The sequence below is a fragment of the Pelmatolapia mariae genome, linkage group LG1 (assembly GCF_036321145.2).
Source record: "Pelmatolapia mariae isolate MD_Pm_ZW linkage group LG1, Pm_UMD_F_2, whole genome shotgun sequence".
In the NCBI taxonomy this organism is placed as follows: Eukaryota; Metazoa; Chordata; class Actinopteri; order Cichliformes; family Cichlidae; genus Pelmatolapia; species Pelmatolapia mariae.
Genome location: NC_086227.1, coordinates 39,672,549 through 39,698,836, shown reverse-complemented (window position 1 = coordinate 39,698,836; position 26,288 = coordinate 39,672,549). Strand labels below are relative to the sequence as shown.

At 44.1% G+C, this 26,288-nt stretch overlaps 1 protein-coding gene across 5 annotated transcripts in view; it reads left to right on the top strand.

The window, feature by feature from the left end:
• Positions 1-26,288, top strand: part of adamtsl3 (ADAMTS-like 3) — a 196,988-nt gene that overhangs the window by 113,345 nt on the left and 57,355 nt on the right. For all 5 annotated transcript variants that reach the window (XM_063480938.1, XM_063480946.1, XM_063480955.1 and 2 more), the window contains 3 exons: positions 6,728-6,854; positions 19,141-19,215; positions 24,636-24,793. In XM_063480938.1, coding sequence (XP_063337008.1) covers positions 6,728-6,854; positions 19,141-19,215; positions 24,636-24,793 — 360 coding nt within the window. The remainder of the gene's footprint in view (positions 1-6,727; positions 6,855-19,140; positions 19,216-24,635; positions 24,794-26,288) is intronic.

Here is a 26,288-nt window from a genome sequence, read left to right as displayed (position 1 = left end):
AGCAAAACTAAACACACTGAACAAGACTTTCAAAATAAAACAGGAAACATGGAGAGATGAGTGGACATACATGACAGACAGGAGACATGGAATGAACACGAGGAGAGAGACACGGGGAACCCACATAGACAAGGACACAACACATGACAAACAGGAACAGACATGGACGATAACATAAACCAGACTAAACTCAACTAAGACAAACTAATAATAATACTAGAACTGAACTTTCTCTCAATAAGCAATCATAATAATGTACCTTGTGGATTTTCTTTTCCTGCTTTTACTTCTGTTGTTCGGTTAAAAATGTCTTCTGCGTATGTAGACACATGTGGTGTCTGTGTTAGTGTCCTACTTTGAAATATGTAATTTCGATCTACAGCTACTTCCGTACGTACCCCGTTGTTTAGCTTGTAGGACGGTGTAACATTCACGATCAGAGGGAGAAGACGGCAGTGCAGCAGGAGAACGGCCGCAAGACAGAAAAAAGATCAAAAATACAAGAAAAAAAATAGTAAGCTGCATTAAGTCTAGATTGAGTCTTTTCGAGGCGACAGGAGTGGGTGTAATTATTTCATTTTATTCTTCATCTTTAGCCTAGATTTTTTTCCCACAATAATTTTCATGTCTGCTTTTGGAGTTTTCCTGCTTCCACGGCTGTTACTGTGGAGGAGTCTTTGTGCTGCTTCCTCTTTCATCTTCTCTGCACTAAAATTCCTCTTTTATAAGCACTAAAACATATTCAGGGCACGGCTTGAAACACTGAAATCCCAAATGATCCAGCCTAACAACATCAACGTGAAAACTAGACAACATGGTCTGTGCGAGGAGCGAACATGTGGTTCAAGGATATGGAAAAGCGTATATATGGACTCCTATATGTCGTATATTTTTAGCCTACTGATAGCAGCAAACTTTATAAATCTTTGTCTCCAGCGTGTATGTGGAAGGCTGAGACAGCAGGTACTGAAAAACACTGTTTAGATTTATCAATATTAGTATGGACATAGCCTCAGTGTTATGAAATGTTCCTACTGGGAAGCTGTTTGGCCAGAATCCAGGTAGGAAAAGAAATGAGCTTGTTTCCTCCGGGCTGAAAAGTTCTCCTCTCCTCCACTTTAAAGTTGTTTGGCCACAAACTTCACCTGCCAGGATGTAAAAGGCAGTTTCCAAAGAGACAGCATTCACTCAGACTGCTTCAGGTACATCATTAAACTGGAAATAATAATGAGGCCAGACACACTCAGTCACGCAGGTAGACGGGCAGTCATGGGAGGCAGATGATGGATGCGTGCTCTAATGGGAGCTGCTGCTAGACCCGGCGTGCCGAGAGGCCACCGGGCATGCCGGGTACTAACGGTGATGGAGGGAGTGTGGAGCAGCGAGCGGTGGCGCGGCTCTGAAGCGGGAAGTTTGTCAGTGACGGAATGAGGCCAGTCCCTGCTCTGCTGCATGTAGTTTATGTAGATTAATAATACACCACACGTATACACGGAGACCAGAAAACGAGTCGGATCCCAGGGAGCTGCAGTGCATCGTGTTGTCTGTCACTGTGTTTGTCTCCCCGTCACACTTTGTCACCTCGATAATCCTCGGCTTACAGGGTCTCTGCGTTTGCTCTAAAGAGGCGTTTGTGTTCAGGGCGAAAGTACGAGTTTATTCCATATGCCCCATAACAACACATCCGCTTCCAGTTTCCACATTTCCTGCAGCTGGCAAAGTCACAACGACGTCCAAAAAGTCAGAACCATACAGAGCATGAAAACTGATATAAATCAATTCAATATTTATTTTTATTTATTTATTTTAGCAAGTAAGAAACTTCATGGTGGACACACAAAGCGTGCACCCCACAGAGTTTGCAGAGTGATGCCATGGACATAATTTACACCAAGCAGGTGTGACATGCTGACCGCTGACGAGAATAACACTGATTATGGCTTCATCGCTGCACCTGTTAGTAGGCGAGCTATATCAGGGAGGGAGTGAACATTTTGTCCTTAAGGCTGATATCACAGCAGTATCAACACCACATCATCTCAACTCTGCAGGCCAGGTGTGTGTCACAGTGTGATGGTTTGGGGGAGGTTCTGCTGGGAAACCTTGGGTCCTGCATCCATGTGGATGTGACTCTGACACATCCCACCGACCTCACCATCGTTGCATGCCGTGTACACCCTTTCATGGAAACGGTGCTCCCTGATGGCTGTGGTCTCTTCAGCAGGATGATGCACTGATAATTTTATCCTGTCTTCCTTCTCTCACCCCAACCAATCACAGCAGATGGCCCCGCCCCTCCCTGAGCCTGGTTATGCTGGAGGTTTCTTCCTGTTAAAAGGGAGTTTTTCCTTCCCACTGTCGCCAAAGTGTTTGCTAACAGGGGGTCATATGATTGTTGGGTTTTTCTCTGTATGTATTATTGTAGGGTCTACCTTACAATATAAAGCACCTTGAGGCGACTGTTGTTGTGATTTGGCGCTGTATCAATAAAACTACTCAAAATATTTTTATTGAGTGATTTTTGGATACAGTTTATGAAGAAAAAAAGAAAAGGGAAACACAAAAACTTGTTACACTAAATACAAAAAAGAACTTCTCATGTTGGAACATAGGTAAAGAAAAAAAAAAAAAGAAGGAAAACAAACAAAAAAATTAACAACCCAGGATGGGCGATTGATACTAACAAACCCTTTCCTTACAAACCACACAGAAGTTAGCTCAGTACCACTGAGCTTCACATTCCCATTAACCAGTGTTGGGAAGGTTACTTTTAAAATGTATTCCATTACAGAATACTGAATACATGCCCCAAAATGTATTCTGTAACGTATTCCGTTACGTTACTCAATGAGAGTAACGTATTCTGAATACTTTGGATTACTTAATATATTATCATGCTGTTTACAACTACGTGAATGTACTATTGCTGTGATTTATTACTGTTACTGAAGGTCCGCGGCTCCGAACCGTAGTAAAGGGACCTCTGGCTAATACGTCGGGTTCGTGTCGGGCTCGTAGCCGAAAAATAGCTTTACTTTGTTGTCTGGTCAACTTTGCTAGCGAGAGACAGAGCGAGGCGTTGAAAGGCTGCTCCAACGGAACTTATTGTTTCAGAGGAAAACACGAACACAGTGTACAGTTGAGTCTTAATAGCTTACTTACAAATGGGCTCGTCAGGCACTCTTCTTGGCTGCAGTGGTTATTATTATATTTACATGCTTCCAGCTCCCGTTTTTGCTCCGTGACAGCTCGGACTTTTCCTTTCTCTCCCTCCCTCGCTCACAGACACATAACGTGTATGGTAGTCCATTCTCGCTGCAGCACGGACTACACTGCCCATCAGGCTACATTCTTTAGGGCCATGCCTGTAGCATTCTGCCTTTTAGCTTAGCACAACAACAACAAAAAAGCGCTCTCTCACCCAGGAAACACGCAGCGAGAGAGCGCCACCCAGTAACCATGGCAACCGTAACGCTGCCGCCTGGAACAACAGAGCATAGCTGTCATACAAACCCAAACAGTCCTGACCCGCGACAATATGAAACAGGAAAGTACCGCCGTGTAATCCATTTATTTCAACAAAGTAACTGTATTCTAAATACCACCTTTTTAAACGGTAACTGTAACGGAATACAGTTACTCATATTTTGTATTCTAAATACGTAACGGCGGTACATGTATTCCGTTACTCCCCAACACTGCCATTAACACAGACACATCGGACCTGCTGCTGACACGTTGGTGCAAATCTGTTAGTCAGCAGGAACATCCTTCAATTGTAGGTTAGAGAGGTTCGTTAGAAAAAGATCCCAGATTTTGCCAAAAGTGCCCTTTTGGTTCTGGATGGAGCAGTGGATCTTTTCAAGACTGAGACACGACATGAGATCAGCAAGCCACTGAACATGGATGGGCGGGGCAGCGGCCTTCCACCTCATCAAAATGGCAGGCCTAGCCAGGAGGGAGCCAAAGGACAGTACCCGACGTTTTGCCCAGCTGTATAAATAAAACTGAACTGAAACAGAAACGGTTCAGGAACAGTTTGAGGAGCACAACAACCAGTTTGAGATGTTGACTTGGCCTCCAGAGTCCCCAGATCTCAGTCCAGTGGAGCATCTGTGGGATGTGCTGGACACAGTCCGATCCACGGAGGCCCACCTCACAGCTTACAGGACTGACAGGACCTGCTGCTGACACGTTGGTGCAGATACCACAGCACGCCCGCAGGGGTCGAGCGGAGGCCACGCCTCGAAGGGTCAGGCCGACGCAGTATTAGGCAGGTGGTCAAAATGTTATGTCTGGTTGGTGTAAAATACTTCTTGAAGTTAATTCATTGGACGCTACCCTTCAAGTCTTCTAATTAAGAAATAGCGCTGAATGTGACAATTGAAAGAACTAAATCTGCGATTGTGACATTGCAGATTATAGAAAGGTGTTCCCAGCCAGTAGCAATCTTGACCAAGTGGTCTTTAAAAGTAGTTTAAGAGTGCTAGATTTACGCAGTGGTTAGTGATACTGGCTCATGGCAGGAAGTTCCTGGGTTTGAATGCTCTTGCCAGTTGCGTCCTTTCTGTGTGGGCATTGCCTGCTCTATGGGAGAGCGTTTGAACCACACATCACTTCTCAGGACATTTATTCCACATGCCAGAAGCTGTGCCAGGCCCCCTTTATGACTAACAGTGGAGCCAGAAGCAGACCAGGTTAGACCCAGATGATGATAGATGTTCTCTTCATCGATGCCGTCCATTTTCATGTCCGTGTAGGATCATTTTGACCACCTGGGCCTTTCTGTGGTGTATTCATTGCTCACTGCTGTCGTAAAAGAAAAGCATTTATAGTTTGCCGTGAGTCATTTTTCAGTCCTGCATTCTGAATGCTTCATTATTACTGCAGTTTGTTTTTGAAATCAGGGACGGTCTCGTTTATGTCCTGTGCATCTGAGGAGGCTGTGGAAACGTTTCCTGCACACTCATCCTGAGGTCACACTTAATTTGTCGTGTTATTTAAAGCCAGGATACAAGGTCCCAGTGACCTACAAAGAAATACAGAGATGGGACTGATTATACAGAATATGTTTTAATGTTTTCCAAGTTGAATTTTATCCTAGATAAAAGAATATTATAGGCCAGATGACAGTTTGATTAAATCACCTTCTACCAGGTAGTACAAGCTCATCTTGACAGAGTTTGAAGTCCCATCAAAATCTGACTGTTCCCTAGCAACCCAGACTTATATTTGGAAATAACTCTATTGTCAGATACGTCCGTATGAACACACACAGTCTTCGGGCAAGGGTCAACATTTTTGGTAACAGAAGCTTTGGCTGGATATCTGATGATAGTTTAGCTTCTCGTGATCTCATGATTCACCATGATCATGGAAGTCCTGGGCTACAAAGAAATTGAACTGAACTGATTGCTTTCACACAGGCCTACAGACGCCTCTGTGACTACAAGCAGCAACTGTGTATTCCCTGACTGGTTAGCAGGTTGATGGAGCTCGCTGGCTGTTGCTCCACGAAGGGTTCAACGTTCAAGTTTAGAGACGGCAGCTTTGCTTCGTCCTGCATCTTGGAACTACAAACCCCCATCCTGAGGGAAGAAGCTGAGGATGGAACCATTATTTAGAATTGATAAAGCCATCCGTCGTACCTGTTTAGAGTACAGAGAGGCCAAACAGGGCTGTGACTCACCTATCGGATGACCGGACCATCGCACTGTCTGCTTCTGTGAGGTTTTCTCTGTGACAGAGGTCTGACTGAACCATACCACCAAACAAAAAGATAAAACAAAGTTAAAATTGTTCAGTCAATGTGGAAATGAACAGGTTTCCGGTGACCCTTTTTGCAGACCGATTTGCAATTCTCATCAAACTTCAGTTTCTCATTGATTATGGTCCCAAGATATTTACATGATTGCACTTACTCTGTTTTCTGACCTTTAATTAAAGTGACTCCGTGCCTATAATCATTCACAAAGAGGTTTACAATGCTACACTGAAAACCTCAGAGGGATTGGTTTGGTTGCAAGCAGCTCATTGTGGGCTGGAAAATGCTAATTTGCTAATTTGTCTGCAAACACAAAGCAGTGGTGAAAGTGTGAAAAGCGTGCCAGAAACCAGAAAAACAAGTTTTTGAAGGCTGCAACAATGTTTAAGGTTTACATTAATGTTCTCGCTTCCTGTTTTAGGAGCTAGCTGTCTTAGGCTAGCTTGTTTGCTTGCTAATCTCGCTTGCTAATCACCTGTGGGTAAGAATTGGGGGGTCCAGATTTTGCCTTAAAAAACTGCTTCACTGTTTGCTGTTTCTGATTTTGCCGGCTGTCCATCCATGGACGGGAACAATGACAGGAGCAGATGAGGCCTTGAGGCGCTCGGGTGTGAGTGTAAACATCTTGCAGAGTCTCCACACAGAAGTCAGTCAGCAGGCTGTTAGAGGGAAGTGAGGGAGCCGGGGGACGCCTCCGTTTTAATTATGTTGCAGTGCAGTCAGACATTGGCTGAGAAAAAAATGACCAAATGTTAATTTAACGACTTTCAGAAGCACACAAACAGACTTTAGTTGAGCCTCTGGCTCTAAACTGTCCATCGTTGGAAACTATTGTTTGGCATGTAAATTATAATTAGACTGAACGTCCTCGCTGTTGGTCGGAGACATAATCCAGCCTGACTTTGTCCTGCAGCTGTCTTTGTTTCAGCCTCTTCTCTGTCTTTGTGCTTGTTGCGTGTGCAGGAGGTGGGCTGCGATCGGCAGCTGGCCAGCGGTGCCAGGGAGGATAACTGCGGCGTCTGCGGCGGCGACGGCTCCACGTGCCGTCTGGTGCGAGGACAGGCCCTACCCCACCTGACCCCCGAACAGTGTAGGTATCAGACGGCCTTGAAAAAGAAAATCCACGTCTCCTGTCGTGTTTCATGCTCTGCAAGCTAATCGTCAGCGCTTTAATACCAAAATACTCTTTGCACATATTTCTGAGTGTTATTAAGTCTGTCACCTTCCTGCCTCATGCAAATGGCTCAGTCTGAGCTTTCTGGGTCATTTTAGAGAATAAACCATCAGCTCAGGCCTAATGTCTCCCTGCTGGTTCCAGAAATGTAGACAAAACGTTGTCTGTATCTGTGCCCGGGCTGCCTCCCAGTTAGGCTCGGTGGGAAATGCATTGTGGGTATCACCTGGCTTGACTTGACTGGTCAGTTGAGCCGTCCTGGCTTTGGCCTCCTCTTCTCTTTGCCTGCAGCCTCTATTTATTCATCAGGGCTGGACTATTAAAATGCCATCTGGCTTCAGCAGCCTACACTCTACCCAGCATGTTTTTATAAAATCAGCTTCTTCAAATCTGAAAGAACAACAACAAAGAAAAACCAATGGCACATAACAGGAAGAGTCCAGCATAAAATGTGCGTCTGGAAATGAGTTTTAATCAATCTCATCTTAAAACAACAGAAGAGCATCGATCGTTGAGTCTGTCAGGAGAGATTAGCTGGAAAATGACTGACGAGCGCATCGGTATTCATTGCCGGCTGTGGATTTCGGGAATATTGCTAAACAAACAAACCAGCTGGCTTACCAATAAATACATAAATACGTAATGTTCACCTCTCAGCAATTTGCTTTGAGAGAAACGTGACGCTGGAGCAAAGCTGAACAGAGATGTCTGCCAGGTAGTCCTCGCTGAACGGAGCTGCCAGCAGAACAAATAACAACTTTACAACACTGTAAATGTGAAAATGCACTTCAAATGTTTCCAGGGCTTCTCGGCTTTTTCCCCAGGTTTTAACAGCTTAATGAAGTCGCTGCTGGCAGCAAACACACATACCAGAGTTATTGGCCCTGGGTCGTGTATGTATACCAAATGTTTCAAATGAAGTAGCGCTGGCGTGCCTCGCAGAGTGGAAATGAATATGGCTGGTATTAAAACTCACAGCCAGTGACCGTGTAAATATTTCTGTGGCTTTTAACGTGTGGAATGTATTTAGAGAAGGCCGGGGTGTGTCCGCGCTGCTGAGGTGGAATTTTATACAGACGTAAGAGTTCAGCAACTGTGGAGTAAATGAGTTTGTTTGAGAAACGCAAAACGTAGAGACGAGGCTCATCGTGACCCGATTAGGGAGTCTGGACGTTTAGGAAAATGTTTAAAATCTCCTTAGACGGGGAACGTTTGGAAATTAGATTCATAGCCATTACCTGTGTTTGGGCATCAAGACCTCAGGGTGTGTCTTTGTGGGAAACCACAAAAAAACAAAAATAAGTTGAATAAAACTTCAAACATGTACGTGAATCTAAATGTAATTACTTTAATTTCATCTTTAATGACACAAAATAACCAATCACAGCTGATTATTGTTGGTCAAAGCAAGTGAAGCTGTTGCCACTTCTGATCATTTTAAAACATTTGTTCTTATTTTTGGAACAAAGGATGAAAAATGTAGCCGCAGGTCTGCTCTCTTTGTTTCTGCACAGCTGCACGAAGCGTCCATGCGGCCTTTCTTCATTCCCTTATTAAAGCCGCGAGGCCTCAAGGTGTGTGTGTGTGTGTGTGTGTGTGTGTGTGTGTGTGTGTGTGTGTGTGTGTGTGTGTGTGTCAGAAGCTTCGCCCGTACCGAGTTAAATCAGTGGAAAAAATAAACAAGAACATAAATGTGGTCGGACGTCCAGTGTAAGTGTTCCATAAGAGGTTTGATGATTAGCTGTACGGAGGTCCACCTAAAACCTCTCTCGTTAAGCACTGAGTCCACAGCCAATAGCTTATTTCCTCTAATGGCCTTTGCACAAAGATGCGGTATTGTTGGAGGACTCAGGTCAGCAGCGTCATGTTGTCTGTGTCCTCGTCTAATCTTCGTCCAAAGATGTGTTCATGTTGTTTCAGTGCTAATCACAGAAAGCCTGTCGATCAGTGTACGCTGCCGTTATGCTGCCCCGAGTTTATTCACAGTGGAACACAGAAAACAAACTCTTTAAACTATTTTAAATTTGAAGGCAGCCACACATCTCAGTTTCAATTCCATTCAAAAATCATGTTATTTTTATTTTACTTTAATTTTATTTACATCTTTAGAAGTTGGACAGGTCCATGTCCTCCTCTTTAACCTTTAACCTTTAGCCTGTGATGGTCTGTGAGCTGAGCAGCTGCTGGACGTTGTCCCGTCCTGGTCTGATGGCGGTCTCTAGCTTCTCTGCTTCGTCCTGTTTCATGATGTCTGATGAACTCTGACCTCAGATCAGTTTCCACTTTGCTTCAGTGGATTTTAAAGGAGCTTCGGAGGAGGCGGTGCTGTTTCTGGAACACGGTCGCATCTGTCTTCTTCTCTGCATGATGCAGCTTTAACCTGCACGTGTGGACAGCACGCTGAGCCCACGCACTGATGTCACCACAGACTCGCGTCTGTCTGTAATGCAGCGCACAGATTGCAGGCAGCTTTCTGCTGATTGGTGAACCTCTGCCCATCTCATCTTCTGAGAAGCTCTTTTCAAACTCTGTCATGTTCCTGACCAGCTGCCAATAACCTGATTACAGCGTTGCTCCGGCTGTTGCTGTTTAGTAAAATGTTCTTTTCCAGCCTTTTTGTCACTGTCCAACTTTTTTAGAGACACGTTGCTGCCTCATAATTCAAATGAGCTCATATTTTTCATGAAATAATAAAATGTTTCCGTTTAAATACTTGATATGTTTCCCATGTTCTGAAATATGGCTTTATGATTTATTTATTTTCATTGCTTTCTGTTTTCATTCACGGTTTACACATTAGAGGAGGCGTCTCTTCTTTTTTCTGAAACACTTATTTAGATCTGCAAACGACATCTTTTCAGTGAGTTTTTCTGTGCAGGGATATTTGTTAAAGGAACAGTGTACCCATGGAGTTTCAGTTAAATATTAAAATGGTTCTCGAGAAGTGATGTGCCGTCAAAACCAGCCTCCTGAAGTTGGACTAAACCCAGTGAAACACATTACGACAGTGACAGGTTTGTGGCGTGTGGCCGGGTGGGCGACCCGGCACGAACGCCAAAGCAAAGGCGAGACTTAAACGCACGAGTGCGATCCAAACACCAGCATTAAGCGCTCCACAGATGATCAGCTTTCATCCCGTGTGTAGTTTGGTTCATTCAGAAACTCCGATGTTGTTGAGACCCAGCCGCACAGCTGAGTGAGCACAGCTGCACATGAATGCAGCGGCAGCGAAAGGCCTTTATCCTTTGTTGGTGAGCGGATAACAAATCCATTTAATATATGCTACGGCCTGTTAGCGAGCACAGCCAGAAAGCTGAGCAGCATTTAAATCCCCACAACAAGACGTTTTACCAGCACTCGAGGCGGCCTGGAAACAAAAAGCAACAGCTGGGAATTTGCTGTCAAACGGCCTCAATTTCAAACACCAGATTCAGACTGACTCCACGTGTCAGTTTGAATTTAGTTGGACTATCCTGTTATTTTGGAGGGTTTGTTTTACTTCTCCCTTTCAGACTCTGCATCTGCATTTTCCACGTGACCTGACATTAGTTGTTTTCCATCAGTAAGAACACGTCGGACTCCAAAACACATCGAGGCTTCGATTGCTTAGCAGAAGTCCCTTCAAAGACTTGCTCTAAACTTTCCCTGAGTGACTCAGGGTTTTGTGTTTGTTTAAAACATCGACTGTATATAAAAGATTTTGGCTGCAGCCATGCTTTGAAGCCAGAAGTGGCCATATTTGGATCAGAGGAGTGCTAATGTCAGACGGTGTTAGTTAATGTCTGCATCCTTAAATGTATGGGAGCTCCTCCTCCTTGGATGGTCTGATGGTACAGCGACCTTACAGCTGCCATATTATTGGTCACATGATGTCATGAAAAGGCTCCAACAGCACAAACACGGTGCAGAGGTCCAGTTCAGGTGAAGCTAGCAGCTACAGCCGCCTGTGTCACCATCCACCTGTCATTCAAAGAGGCCACGCCCCTAATAATGCATGTTGTTAAGAAGGGGAAATTATCTCTGGAGACCAAACAGTTTGTGTTTCAGGCTGTAAACATGTTTATTTCTGCTCTATGAGGACTGACTCACTGCTGGTGTCTCTGCTGGACATTAGAGGAACTGCAGGCCTTGGTGTTTCAGCCCCACTGGTTGCTGCTCTGTTAAAGTGCTTACAGTGGACATCACTCTACCTGAGTTCTCTGTCAGCATCCAATATATTACCTGCATTAAATTCCTGATGAAAGGACAGAAGGGAAAATGATCTCTGATATCTACAAATGATTTGGAAGCACTGCAGCCTGATCACATTTTGTATTCTAATCTGTTTCCCAGCGATGCAGAAACTCTCGCTGCTTCCTCTTCCTCCCTTTCTTGTTTAGTCTCTGGTTTCTTTAAGCTCGCATCACGCCAAGTCAGATTTCGTTTGGCCTTTTTAGCCTTACCTCCCTGGAGGACTGCAGCAGAACAAACATCTGCACTAAATGTCAGTGGTTCTGTGCAACACATTCTTCATCACTTACATTTAGTTTCTTGGGATTAAAATTCCAGCCAATTTGGCAGTTTCCTTTTTGCACTCCTCAGCCTCACGCAAAGGTCGGTCACCATTCTCTGAGCTCTAATAAGCTAATTGGTGTATCTGTCCATCACTTCTCAAAGACCGGGCAGGGAGATTTAATATTCTGTTTCTGGATCTTGACAAATTTAGATTAGAACTTTAGTATGAAGATTTTTCCCTTTGAAACGGCTGAAAACAGGTTGCAGGAGTGCTGATCGCAGAGAACAGTCAGCGCGCTTCATCGAAGTCTGTGTTGATTTGAAATCTGAGGACACTGGTGTAATGTGTCACCTTTAAATGTAATTTTATGTGTAGAAGGTAAAGACAGTCGAGAGGCTCGAGGATCAGATGGCACAGTTTGTAAGGTTGCAGCAATGCCAGAAAAACATAGACTGTACAAAAAAGATGGACACCACCACCATGATGTCACTCATTAGCTTCAAAAGTCTTTAGTTGGGTATTTTGGCATTGCACTTACTTCCTACATACATGAAATTACAGAGTTGATAAATGTGTTATTATAAAATCATAAAAATAAGAAAAACGAGTAATTTGGAAATCTGTGAAAAACAAGATTAAAACAAAAAAATTACTTATTCAGCAAGTAACAAACTAAAGTCACATTATATACTCGACTCTGAGTCACACTGGACTTCAGCATTAATCAAGCATAACATTCAAAAACTAAAACTCTTTTTAATGTTCAGGAATGAAGTAAATAATTGTAATTTGGTGTGTTTGTACAAAATAATAATGTGATTTTTTTTATAAAACAATTAAAAAATAAAATAATTCATGTAGAACAGCTCTAATTATGTTTTAGAATTATTTTGTTTTAATTAAAGAGGTTATTAATCACTACTTAACTTTGGTAATTTTACTGTATCAGGCTGTAAACATGTTTATTTCTGCTGTAAAGTTTTAACATAGGAGTCTGTGGGGACTGACTCACTGCCAGAGCCTCTAGTGGACATTAGAGGAACTGCAGCTTTTGGTGCTGGTTTTATTTTTCAGCCTCTGAACCATAAACCTGCGATATGAAGGAGGCAGTCGTTACAGTTTTTATTCAAGTGCTGCAGCTGCTAAACCCAGAGTCGGTACAAACATGTGAGCGTGCTCCACTTTTAAAATAATAATTTCTGCAAATGTAGAGAATTCATTATTAACCTTCATCATGGACGGCATGTTTTATGGATAAAACGAAATAGCCCTGAAATATTTTTAACCAGAGAGGCAGCAAAGGTTGTTAAACTGTGAAAGTGTGGATTTAAACTCGGGGATATCTGCCAGTACTCTTCTGTAGCAGGAGTATGTTCATTCAGCATAATTTGGCTGTTTTAGGTTGAATTTAACTGGATACACATTATGTTTTACAGTGACTTTATCCTTCGGCACTGCGGATGTTTGCTGAACGTGGCTGTATTACCGTTACGAATCAATACCTATGGTTCTAAACTGCATGTGCAGATAAGGCACAACAGACAGATGATTAAAATCATAAAGCATCTGTTCTTCATAAAGTCTCATGTTTTTCTTTTTGGATTCAGATTTCACAGACTGCAGCAGGTATACAGTTTATGTGCAGGAGGGTCAAATTTAAAAGCATGAACTTGTTATTATGATGAAGAAATTTGCTGCACTGAACGTCAACTGCAATTAGGAAAACTCAAAACACCTCGTTTATACAAGATTTATACACAAACACAGCATTAAATAAAATCACTGGTTTTGGTTTGACGAATGTTGGAAACATCTGGCATAACGTGAATATGAAAATATTAAAAATCTATATTTCATTGGTTTGCGGCTAAAAAATGAAGCTCCCAAACCTGCAGTTCCTGTAACATACAGCAGGGGCAGCAGCGAGTCAGTCCCCATAGACTCCCACGTTAAAACTTTACAGCAGAAATAAACGTTTATAGCCTGATACAAACTGTTTGGTCTCCGTGGGTCATTTCTCCTTCATAACACCTGTACGGGGTGTTATGAAGGAGAAATTGATACTAATTGTATTAAGGCTTATTATGGGCGGGGCCTCTTTGACTGACAGGTGCAGGTGCTGTTGGAGGCTTTTGGAGCATTTTTCATGTGATATATTATGGCTCCATCCAAGAATTCATCAACTATCATGTGATCTGTCTTAGAATAAACACTAGGTGTGTTTGTGGTTCCAGGACACCTTTTCTGGGTTTTTAGCATTTTTGTGTTCACATCATAAGCGACCTGCACGAGTACGTCTGACTTCAGGTCCCGTGAATACGTGCTCTGTGTCTCTGAGACTGGCTCGGCGCTCATTTTATCCCAGGCCAGTGGGGAACCTGTAAAGCCTTCTTACACAACAATCAAAGTTTCCTGGCTGGAAGGACTCTACCTGTCAGACTCATTTGTTTTCCATCCAGTTTGTAAGCTTCCGTCTCCCGTGCTTTCTCTCCTTGCCCTCGGCTCTAATGTCCCCGAAGAAGAGAGCCGATAAGGTTAACCAATCACGCACATTTAGGCCTACCTTAGTGAGAGTGAGTTTATTTACAGACGCACGAGTATCACCTTTGTTCCTCCTCATCCATTATTCATGACCCCGCTGTTTATCTGTCATTGCATTTGGAATATGAATTTGCAGCAGTATTCCCTAAAGCCTCGGTTTACGGAGTCGACGGCCTCGTGTGAAATGAGCTGTTTATCTATGTTTCATTTCCTTAATTTATTTTGAAGGTTGCTTAAAAAACATAAAAACAACCTGGCTTTATGTTTAATCTCTATTTTAGAGTTCAAGGGGAAAAAACTGCAAATGGCTGCAGCTGAATTTATTTCATAGCTTCCATAAATTTAAAGGCAGATGCAGTTTTCCAAGTATAATTATGTTTGGGGTAAAGCCCAGCGGCTCACAGCCAGAGCGTGTTAATTGAGCTCGGCTCTCGTTTGTCGCTGGAGGAGAAACTGACGTTTATAAAATATAGAAAATGGAATTAAGTCTGCGTTTGTCTGTAGAGGTGTCGCCTCGTGCCCACGCCTCCTCGCTTACCCGCCGTGGGACAAACTCATCTACCATGAAAACTCACAAAGTGTTTCACAGCAGCGAATACTTTCAGTAGTTTGTTGTTCCTGCACGCTGCGACCTGCACAGGAGAGGCGCGTGACTGACTAGTAAGCGAGGTGACATTTAACAGCACACACGTGGACGTTATTTAGAGCCGCGGAGGAGATCGCGGCTTCTGTGCAGCTGTAAAGCAGCAGGCAGATTTAAGGACAGCGCTGCGGTGTGGTGGTCTCCTCACGTCAGCCTTCACCACAAACAGGGAGCTGAAGGCGTGTTTCTCCTTCGTCCAGATGATGCGTGTAATAACACCTGAGAGCTGCCAATTAATGCTGCTAAACAAGCTCCATTAATGGACTTTCATTTTCACCTTGGGGCGGCTTAACAAGGTAACACCTACACTGATTAACATCCAGGACACAATCTGGCAAGATGTTGAAAAGGTTTAAATGCCCCCTAATGACCACCACCACCACCACCCAGCCACCACCTGCATATATAATATCTGCTGCCCCAAATCTTTAACTGTGAAGTAATAATATCTGGATTGCGCTGGCAGCTGCACCAGCAGATGGAAGCTGTTTTACAGGACGAGGAGCACCTTTGGCTGCTGCTGATGTTAGCTTCTTACCAAGCAAATTCACGAGCAGGATAACGAGATGCAGCGTGAGCGTCGACTCAGCAAGATTGGAACACGAGTGAACCTTCAAATCCACAGATTTCCACCTTTTTTAAGGAAGCTCTGTGCTGAAGAGTTGGCTCTAATGAAGGTGTTGTGGCTTTATTAGACGCTGACAGATGAGAGACGAGTCAGTGGACTCGAGTCAGGGACATTTACTCCACTCTGTTGGAAGAATAATGAACATTACACGCTGCTGCCTCTCCAGCCTGATGGGATTCAGACAGCTCCTTCAGATGTTGTCCACTCGCCGTCTCTCCACCATCACCCCGCTCTGAAGTCCCGCGTCTGCTGTTTAGCTTGTGTGTCAGCACCTGTGGTCTTTCAATGAATCCCGTCTGGCGCTGCCTTTAAGGATGTTTTAGTATAAAATGTCCTTCTGCTGTTTTACGGTTTAACAGATTTACAAATCCACAGTTTCATATCTTACCTCCCCGTTTTGTTTTGTGTTTTGAGTAGATAAATGTAGAAAAGAGTAAAAAATAATTATTACATGCATAATCATGGTGGCTGAAAAAAGTACTCTATTATTCTCTATTTGTACTCCCTTCTTACCAGTGATGTCTGGTCCAGTATGTGAATGAATATGTGATCCTGTCTGAGAAAGCTGGATCGGGTATCAGTGACAATAGGCCAATCAAGGCCAATCTGTGCAATTCAGTTCTATATTGTTTAGTGGTTTCTGCTCCACCTTTCAGCACCTCTGCACCGGTTACAGAGGATGGAGGAAGCTAACAGGAAAGGGTCAGCAGTGTGGAGGCTTTTCAGACCTCCAACACTTTTTCTTTGCATATTTGCAAAAAGTTTTTTTTAAGTCTCTCATTTCATGTCACTTTTAACACATTTAAGGAAACATAACTGCGATGGATGGATGGACCAATGCATGAATGGACGGATGGATGGATAAGCGGACAGACGAATGGACGGATGAATGATGGATGGATGGATGGATGGACAGATGGATGGATGGATGGACAGATGGATGGATGAATGGACAGGCAGATGGAGGATGGATGGATGGACAGGCGGATGGATGGATGGACGGATGGATGGATGGACGGACAGGCGGATGGACGGACGGATGGATGGATGGATGGACGGACAGGCGGATGGACGGACAGGCGGATGGATGGATGGACGGATGGATGGATGGACGGACAGGTGGATGGACGGATGGATGGATGGACGGACAGGCGGATGGATGGACGGACAGACGAATGGACGGATGAATGATGGATGGATGGATGGATGGACAGATGGACAGATGGATGGATGAATGGACAGGTGGATGGATGGACGGACGGATGGAGGATGGATGGATGGATGGATGAATGGACAGGCGGATGGATGGATGGACGGGCGGATGGACGGACGGATGGATGGATGGACAGGCGGATGGATGGATGGATGGATGGACGGACAGGCGGATGGATGGATGGATGGACGGACAGGCGGCTGGATGGATGGATGAATGGACAGGCGGATGGATGGATGGATGGACGGATGGATGGATGAATGGATGGACGGACAGATGGATGGATGGATGGATGGACGGATGGATGGATGGACGGACAGGCGGATGGACGGACGGATGGATGGATGGATGGACGGACAGGCGGATGGATGGACGGACAGACGAATGGACGGATGAATGATGGATGGATGGATGGATGGATGGATGGACAGATGGACAGATGGATGGACGAATGGACAGGCGGATGGATGGACGGACGGGCGGATGGACGGACGGATGGATGGATGGACAGGCGGATGGATGGATGGATGGATGGATGGACAGATGGATGGACGAATGGACAGGCGGATGGATGGACGGACGGGCGGATGGACGGACGGATGGATGGATGGACAGGCGGATGGATGGATGGATGGATGGATGGATGGATGGACGGACAGGCGGATGGATGGATGGATGGACGGACAGGCGGATGGATGGACGGACAGACGAATGGACGGATGAATGATGGATGGATGGATGGATGGATGGACAGATGGACAGATGGATGGACGAATGGACAGGCGGATGGATGGACGGACGGGCGGATGGACGGACGGATGGATGGATGGACAGGCGGATGGATGGATGGATGGATGGATGGACGGACAGGCTGCTGGATGGATGGATGAATGGACAGGCGGATGGATGGATGGATGGACGGATGGATGGATGGATGAATGGATGGACGGACGGATGGATGGATGGATGAATGGATGGACGGACAGATGGATGGATGGATGGATGGATGGACGGACAGGCGGCTGGATGGATGGATGGACGGACAGGCGGATGGATGGATGGATGGATGGATGGATGGACAGGCGGATGGATGGATGGATGGATGGATGGACGGACAGGCGGCTGGATGGATGGATGAATGGACAGGCGGATGGATGGATGGATGGACGGATGGATGGATGAATGGATGGACGGACAGATGGATGGATGGATGGATGGACGGACAGGCGGCTGGATGGATGGATGGACGGACAGGCGGCTGGATGGATGGATGAATGGACAGGCGGATGGATGGATGGATGGATGGATGGACGGATGGATGGATGAATGGATGGACGGACAGATGGATGGATGGATGGATGTTGTGACTCTTCAGAGGCAAACACATTTTGAATATGGTTATGATTAGCAAAAACATTATGGTTTGATTTAAAGAAAAACCTACATGTCAAACATCTTTCAAACTTCTCCCACAAGGTGGTGGTTGGTATGGTTTGCCGGTGGTCAGGCACCCGCGATGTAAAGTGGAAAAGTTGCAGGAAGAAGAAGAAAAGGTGATTTAAATTAGTCAAATCTCACATTTAGAGCTGTATTCTTTTAACCTGGGACATGAGTGAACACACAAGACTAGGAACAGGACCCGGCCTCCTTGTGACTGGCAGGTGGTTGTGAACTGAGGCAGTCTGCACTGATGACCACAACTCGTCTACAAAGCATCTCCTCCAGTAGTGGACTTAACAGAACTGATTGTATTCTGCTTATATTCCTGCGTAAAAGCAATTTTCCTGAGTGCTCGTGTCATTTTGCAGTTAAATCACCGTCCTGCAGCAACTTTGTGGAGGAGTTTCTGTTTCTGGAACAGATCAACTGAGATTTGTTACAGAAATAGAAACATTGCCGTATTATGACAAGATTGCATACGATAGCCAACTTGATCCCATTCAGTCGGCGACTAATAGCAGGCTGACTCTGTCTTATTGCTGTTTTGTCGCCGTCTTGATGCAAAGACAGTTTAAAGATCACAACTCACCACTGGGCACAGGTCACAGACCTGGTCCCCTTCTTCAAAGCAACCATTTCAAAGACAACACGGTTGCAGTAACTTTGGTGTTGCTGCGTTTTCCAACCACAGTTTTCCTTGGTGTGGCTGCAGAATTGTGTTGGTGATCCTTCAACTTGATTTTCAGGATCTGGAAGAATTCACAGGGAGGCACATCTGGCGAATGGTCTAAGACTGAGCGATGATGCTCTGTGCCGGCACACGGTGTTCCAGCAGTTCGTGTCGTTCCTCTAAATGGTCGTTCCACTTCCCCAAACATTTCCAACATGAATGCATGAAGCTCCTCACCTGATGCTCTGCCTCCAGGATTCTCTAAAGTTTTGATCAGATCCCATATTGTCAGTGTTGAGGGAGTCCGGTTGGACTGTAGCAGACTCGTTCCTGAAAAAAGATGCTGAAGGGGATCCAGTCTGATGCTCATCAAGTGTCAGTATGTGAGATGTTTTCGAGCAAGGCTGGACTACTTTTACGGTAAAAAACATAAAACCCAAAACATGAGAAGGCAGACAAAGACAAAACGTTTCCTCTGCAGGTGTTTGGATGTGTCCGCCTCTCTGCTCAGTGACTCTGTTGTTGTGTTGTCGGTTTAACCGAAACCTTTCTGATCTTTTTTCCACCTGCAGCTCTGAAGACGGTGCTGGAGGTCCCGATGGGAAGTCGCTTTCTCAGACTCAACGCCAAAGGCCCCGATATGATCGGTGAGTCCACTTTGTTCTGAGCTGAACAAAGCAAAGCTGATGCTCAGAGTTTGACAGTGTGTCCTGTGAAACTCGTGTTTTTCACACCAGGTTTTTACGCACCTTCACACTTTGATCTCTTAAGAACTTAACATAATAATGTTACAGACGATTTCAAGTGAATTCAGTTTCTCTGTAAGGAACACATTTATGGTGAGATGATTATTTGTCTCGTGCTGGTCTGTGGACTGAATATGAAGAATGATCAGTCAATCAAATCTGTGTTTATTGCTACATGCAGGCGTGACTTTATGATCGCCGTGTAATCATCTCACAACAGGGTGTTTATTAAAATGTGCTCTGAATACCAAGTTGCTGGTTTACATGTGATGATTTATGAGAAAATGATTGGGTACAGTTTTCATTTTTAAACACTGTTTTAATATAATGACCTCTCTCACCGCGGCAGAAGCTCAGCTGAAGGACAATCGACCACACAAATGTGAGCAAGAATAGCTCACGTTTATTCTGAATATTTTCGACTTGGCTCCCTGGTTAAAAAAATCCTCAGACCAGCTCTTCATCAGGTTTTTTACCAATACCAGAGACTCGTTAACACATATTTCTGTCAGCTTGGCTCAAATAAAAAGATGTCGTCGTGCTCAAAACTGTTTGCTTTTGCACTTGTTCTGCACGTCCGTGTCTCTTTGCGAGAAACAACAGTAGCTGCCTCTGATTAAATTTTCCCTGATGTTGGTTTTCCGTCACTTTTATATCTCATGGAAATTTTTCCCTGTGCTCATCGCCGACATTTTCAGATTTGTTGGAAAGAAGTTGCGATGAGAACGTAAAGCGGGCATCTTCAGTGATGTTCTGGGACTCTTTCCTGCTTTCAGCATGTTATTCACAAGCTCAGCAAAATTCTCTGTGTCTGCCAAGAAAATTCTGCACGAATGCTTCCCATCGCTGCTGGTTTCCTTTGGACTCATCTTTAAGCAGCAGTTCACTGTAAAAACCAACAACCTTAGTTATGGCTTCACTTTTCTGGAGACCAAATTATTTTTTAAATGCTGAAACGCATCACTGTTTCATCCTCACTGTCTAATGTTTGGAAAGTCGTAACAGAAAAACAGGACATGTTCGATGAAAATGGCTTTCAAATCTGGAGTTAGCACGTGAAATCTATCAAAGTGCAGGTGAAGGAGTCCCAGTAGCACAATACTTGTTGACCAGTGTAATGGGACGCTGCTACAACTTGTAGGCCTGAGTATGGAGAGTCCTGTGTAGCACCTAAGGACCACCAACACAGGACCATATGGAGACCTTTAAATAGAGTGAACCATCTAATGTGGTTTATAGTGATGCATTTCTTCAAAAAGAAGCTGAACCAAGGAGAAATATGCTTCAGTTTACAAACCTGACATACAAGACAAACGAGACATCGAGGACAAAGAGTTAACATCCAGTTCTTACGTTGGTGGTGGACGTCATCGTATGGCCAAGAGTTTGAACCCAATCAGAGCCCTGATGAACTCCAAGTAGAACCAAACGTGTGTGAACTGGTTTTATGGTAGATATGCGACTGTTTTGCTTTTTATGGTAAATGGTCTTTGTTGTTATGTTTCCTTTGTGACGACCAACGTGTATCAGGCATATTGAAGACTCGCTGTTGGTCCAAATATAAATGTCTGTAAATGCAGTGATTCAGTGTAAATATGAAATGAACCAGAACTACATTTAATCTCTGGATATTTATGTGAAGCAAACAAGGGTAAACTGGGGATCTGCCCTTCCCAGTCACCACCACTGTTCCCAACACACATGCACAAAGCTGCTAATATAACACATCTGCAACAATAATAATGACAACTAATACAACATGAGAGTCCCAGTAACCAACATGAAACACAACACTGAAACTGTAGCACAGCACTTTTTACAAATGTTGTGTTGGGACAAATGAGTCACTCCATCTAAAATCAGCTCATTTTTACAACATTTCCTCCACCGTCTCAGATTTGCTAGTTTTTAGTTTTAAACTTTTATGCTTTTGAAGTTTGCGTAAAAAAATGATTGCTGTGAAATTTTAGAAAAATGGTTCAGTGACCGAATTTGAGAAAGCTGGACACTTTTACTCGTCTTTCATATCATCTAAACGAATCAGGATCTGTCATGTTGACAGCTTTTAGCCAGTATCCATCCATTCTCTTCTTCTCATCCTTGTCAGAGTTTTGTGTTTGTGGGGGTGGTGAAGCTGATCCCAGCTGTCTTAGGGCGAGAGGCAGGGTACAGTTAAAATTGCACAGCAATCATTCTATCGGTCCAAACTTTGGACCCTAAAGTTTTATGTCGGTCCAGCAGGAGCCCTGTGCTGATTTGAGATTCCTCACATGCCACGTCGTGTTGTGTTGGTGTGTTGGTTTCCACAGTGTCACCTGATAAATAGTGGTGGTAGTTTGGACAGTAAATCATGCTTCCAGCTCCAAGTCCAGACCTGGGCTCACCTTGGTATAAAACAAACCAGAGATGTGAAGAAAAAACTTCCCTGCACAGCCGAAACCCTGCGATTCCCATCCTCAGAGCTGCTGACTGCTTCGTTGCATCATTTGGGTTTTCTGCTCTATTTTATTGTTGATTGAAAAAAGTGAAGGGTCTGAGGACAAATGCAGATACGTCAGCACAAACCTGATCCTAAAGCAGCTCCAAGATGTTCTGGCTGTGTCAGAGGCTCCTGATTCGAGGAGTAACCCAAATTTCTTTGGCAGGTTGTTCATCTGTTACCAAGAGCTCATTTTAGAGGAGAGACAGACCACAATAGCAGAAAACAGGTCCAACACACTCATTTACAGTTCAGTGTCAGAGAGTTACGCCTCTGTAACTAAGCATAATATCAAACACGTAATCAGAATTTAACACCAGGTAACTTTAAAAAGATGAATAACTTATTTTCATGATGGGCCAAAGACTCCACAAGTGTTTCCTCTCCCGCTTTGTAAAAACCGTGAATTTTTCATGTAACATAATTAAGATCTTTTTTTTAAAAAACATGGAATATCTAGGGAAAGTCAGACTTAACCTCCACCAGATCACCAGCAATCCATCCGGGGTCCAGGTCAGAGGCAGGGTTTGGGTAAATGTTCAGACCTTTTTATCAAAGGTTTAGCCGGTTGGAACAGGAAAGCCCAAAGACGTCCGACCCTGCTGAATGTTAAGAGGTTAAATATAATCGCAACATGAAAAATGGTGATGCTTTGTCTTAGACTGACAGAATAATTGGATTTGCACCAACCTTTTGTGAGAACAAAGTCTTACAGAAAAGCACAAACAATCTGCTCTTTGTTCTTTGAATTCAGACTTCACGGAGTTCAAACTGTTTCATTCTGACAGCACAGGCCAGAATGATCCACGGCCCCAATGCCAGAGGCGCAGGTCGTGGTTTTCCAGCAAAGGAAGAAGCTATGAAACTCATCAGCGTCCTGGCAGCGGATGGAGAGTTGCTTTCTAAGCTTACTGGAAGCTATTGGGAGTACATAAAAACTAGAGTGTACTTCCAAACACAAACACACTCTCTGAAAACACTCAGGAAAAGATTACTGGCCCATATATCTGCCAGTAGATTTTAGTATTTTGTTCCAAGAGGCAAGCGCTGAGGCAACAAGCGCCAGCAGGCGAATACAGGTGGACTGTGTAATTTAGTCTGAGCAGCCAGAAAGTGAGCCACCTTCCCACCGCTCACTGTACAATTTCAGGTAGAGTGAAGTTGCTCTAGTCTTTTATACCTGCAAATTGGTTTTAAGGCGCTGAATCATTCTGAGTGATGATGCACAATCAGCTACAGGAGTGCACCGACAGATGCATCCAGTCCTTTTACAGCAGGGGTCGGCAACCCTGGGCACGGGGTTAACTGATGGCACGACCATAGCTGGACTGGCCATCGGCCCACCGGGCAAATGCCCGGTGGGCCGATGGTGATTTTTCGTTTTTATGGGCCGATGATTTTTTTTTTTTGTAACAGTATAAACAATGAAAGGCGGTAGATTGTCCAGATGCTGGCCGATGTGTAAAACTAACTCGGTTGGTGGTGGCTATGGCGGAGCTCCCACAGAGGCCAGCAGGTGAATGAGGGAAAGGGGAGGCAGGAGGAGCGGAGACCTGAGGCGGCCGCCAGTGTCAGGTGAACTGAACTTCAGGTAAGAAGTCATGACCTGCAGTCTATCTGGGTCAGATATAAACCAAGTTTAGGTGGAGTTTATTTTCGTTGTGCTGACTTTTTACAGTCAGTTACAATAACTTTTTTTTTTCAACTTTATTGAAATTATAAAGTGAACAGTCAGTCATTCCAGTTCAATTTGTACAGTAGACATACAGAGCAAATAAGGGTAACAATAAACAGTACAATAAAATAAGAAGGGTAAATAATAAAGGAAAGAAAAAAAAAAGAGAGGGATGTGACAGACTTCATAACAACTTTGTACTTGAAGCAGTCAGTTACAATAACTTGTACTGTGTACTAGCTAGCATGACGGAGTTTCTATACAGCTGGGTGGGTGCTATGATGTTACTGATAGTGAACTTTACTTTATTCATAAGGTTAGTTAGTAGAGTTGCCAACCGTGCCGTAAAAAACAGAATCGTCCCGCATTCAGAGAAAATATTACGCGTTTCGTATTGAGCTGAGAAGGAACACAGTTTGTCCCGAACTTCAGCTACAATGAAAAAGACACAAAGCTGGAGTTCTCACATGAAGAGTGTTCTCAGGTAGCCGTCCGAATGCTGGACACTCAGAGACCTGTGTCTCTGAGTGGGAGACCAGAGATCACATTAACATGTGTATCCCTGTATTAACAAACATGCCATATTGGCCCAGTTTATTTTTCTCATCATTGTTGTGAGGAGACCATAAATAGCATTTGCATTTTCTGTTGTACAGTTCATTTGCTGTTATGGATCAAAAGTGTCTTTTTTTTGTTTCAAAATAACTGAAAACTATATTGTAGGGTCTACTGTACAATATAAAGCACCTTGAGGCGACTGTTGTTGTGATTTTTTGCTGTATAAATAAAACTGAATTGAGTACCTTTGTGAAATCAGCAGTTCCCAGTGCAGTACTGTTTTAAAAGAAGACCCCACAGCTGTTACAGATTTGGTTGTTGTGTCTTTGTTACCTGGTTTGCCATAATGTCTCTGATTGTAACACTTCCCAAAAAATCGTCTTCTCTGCGTTTTAAGCTAACGAGGTGAGTCACACAGGTCTCTAGTTTTTATCTCCAGTATTAGATAAGAACTTGTTTCCTCTCGATGAAAGTAAACAACACATTTCACACCCAGTCTTGTCGGGTTTGCGCGTCACATTTCAGACATTTGCATTTTTAAAGCATGAAGTTAATACTGCATGTGCGTGTGCTTTAATAACGCTCCCTCCTGCTCTGTCTCTCTGCCAGTTATTGAAGCCGTGTCTCTTCAGGGAAGGAAGGAGGAGACCGGTCTGCAGTCGACGGGCTCCTACGTGATAGGAAACACCTCCTTGGACTTTCAGAGGGGGAACGACCGGCAGACACTCAGGACGCACGGCCCACTCGGCGCTGATTACATCATCAAGGTGAAGCTATCTTCATAGCGAAACAGCCTGAGGACTTTGAGCTTCTCACATACATATTTTATCACAGATACAAGAGTGCAAACATAAATAAAACAGGCTGCTGCGGAATATTTGGCTTTTGAGGCATTGTTTTAATGAGACTGAGAGGTCGTTGCCTGCGGCACTATTAGAATTTCTGTCAATGAGGCCTAAGTAGAAATGCATTTTCCACTTTGTACTACCAGCATCACAGCCCTCCATTATTTTCCACTCATAGAAAAGACGAGCTCTTAGTGGGGCGTTGACAGTCGGCTGTCTGCACGAGATAAAAGCATTTTGGAGTAACGGATATTTGCTTCTTCTCTACACATCCGTGGAAAAGTCTGTGTGGGTCTGAAGAAGTTAAAGCTCCAGCAACGCTTGGAGACTACAGAACAACTTTGTTGCTCGATCGATGCGTTTCACTGACGCAAATCAACGTGCGCTCCTGCTCAGCCGTCTGCCCGTCGCATAAAAACTGTATGGTCCAAAGTTTGGAAAATAAAAAAGTAAAAACATAAAAACCTCGCAAAAGACAGCTACTGACAATTTCTGAACTACATAGTTGGATTTCACAATAATGTAAAAGAAATCATATTGAAAACCTTTTAATATGAAATTTTTAGTCACACAAATTAAGAAAATGCTATTTTCATATGAAAAGTTGTACCACAAGTATTAGTAGGTCGTCTTATTCAATAGAAGTATTAATTTCACTCGCTGAATATGTATAATTTGCACCATAAAGTTTTTATACATCGGAGATGGTTGATCGTGACGTGATTTGTAGCTCAAATCTCCAAGTCAGAGTTTCCAAATGCAGATTAATGAAAAAAGCTAAACCATCATCAATCAATATGATGGTTTCTAGAAAATCCATCCAACCAAAGGCTGCTCTAACCTGCCTGAGTGACACAGACAGCAGAGAAACTCCACTCTTATCCTTTAACATGGAGCCGCTGTCATTACTGTTCAGGAAATAAACGACAGTTTAATGGAGCAGACGCAGTTTCTGCGTCGTATCCCGTCAGAGAAACAAAAGTGGCCTCTCTGCTGTGTTGATCCCAGCCTCGTGTGGATGATTTGTCCGGTTCATTTTGGGATCAGAGGGCTGACTACCGTCCGTCTGCTACTGATCCTCACCCGCCTGGACCCGATTACTCAGGTGCGTGGAAGTATTTCGGTCAGACTCATGTTCTGGAAACAAATCCGACTCAGTTTGCGATGCCACGGCTGCCCGCCGATGTGGGCACAAGCTGCAGATTATGGTTATTTCATGCAGGCTGGAGGGCAGAATTTTGCAGATTAAAGTGTTGCATTGTTTTATTAATTCGGCTCAGTCAGAAACTTATTCAGTCTCGTCTTCGGCTCTTTTGTTTCCTCGTCTTTGTGCCCACTGGTGCCCAGCCGCAGCGGGTATGCTATCAGTTACGCTCTGTAATTGCAATTACTTTGGTGACAAATATGACACATTACC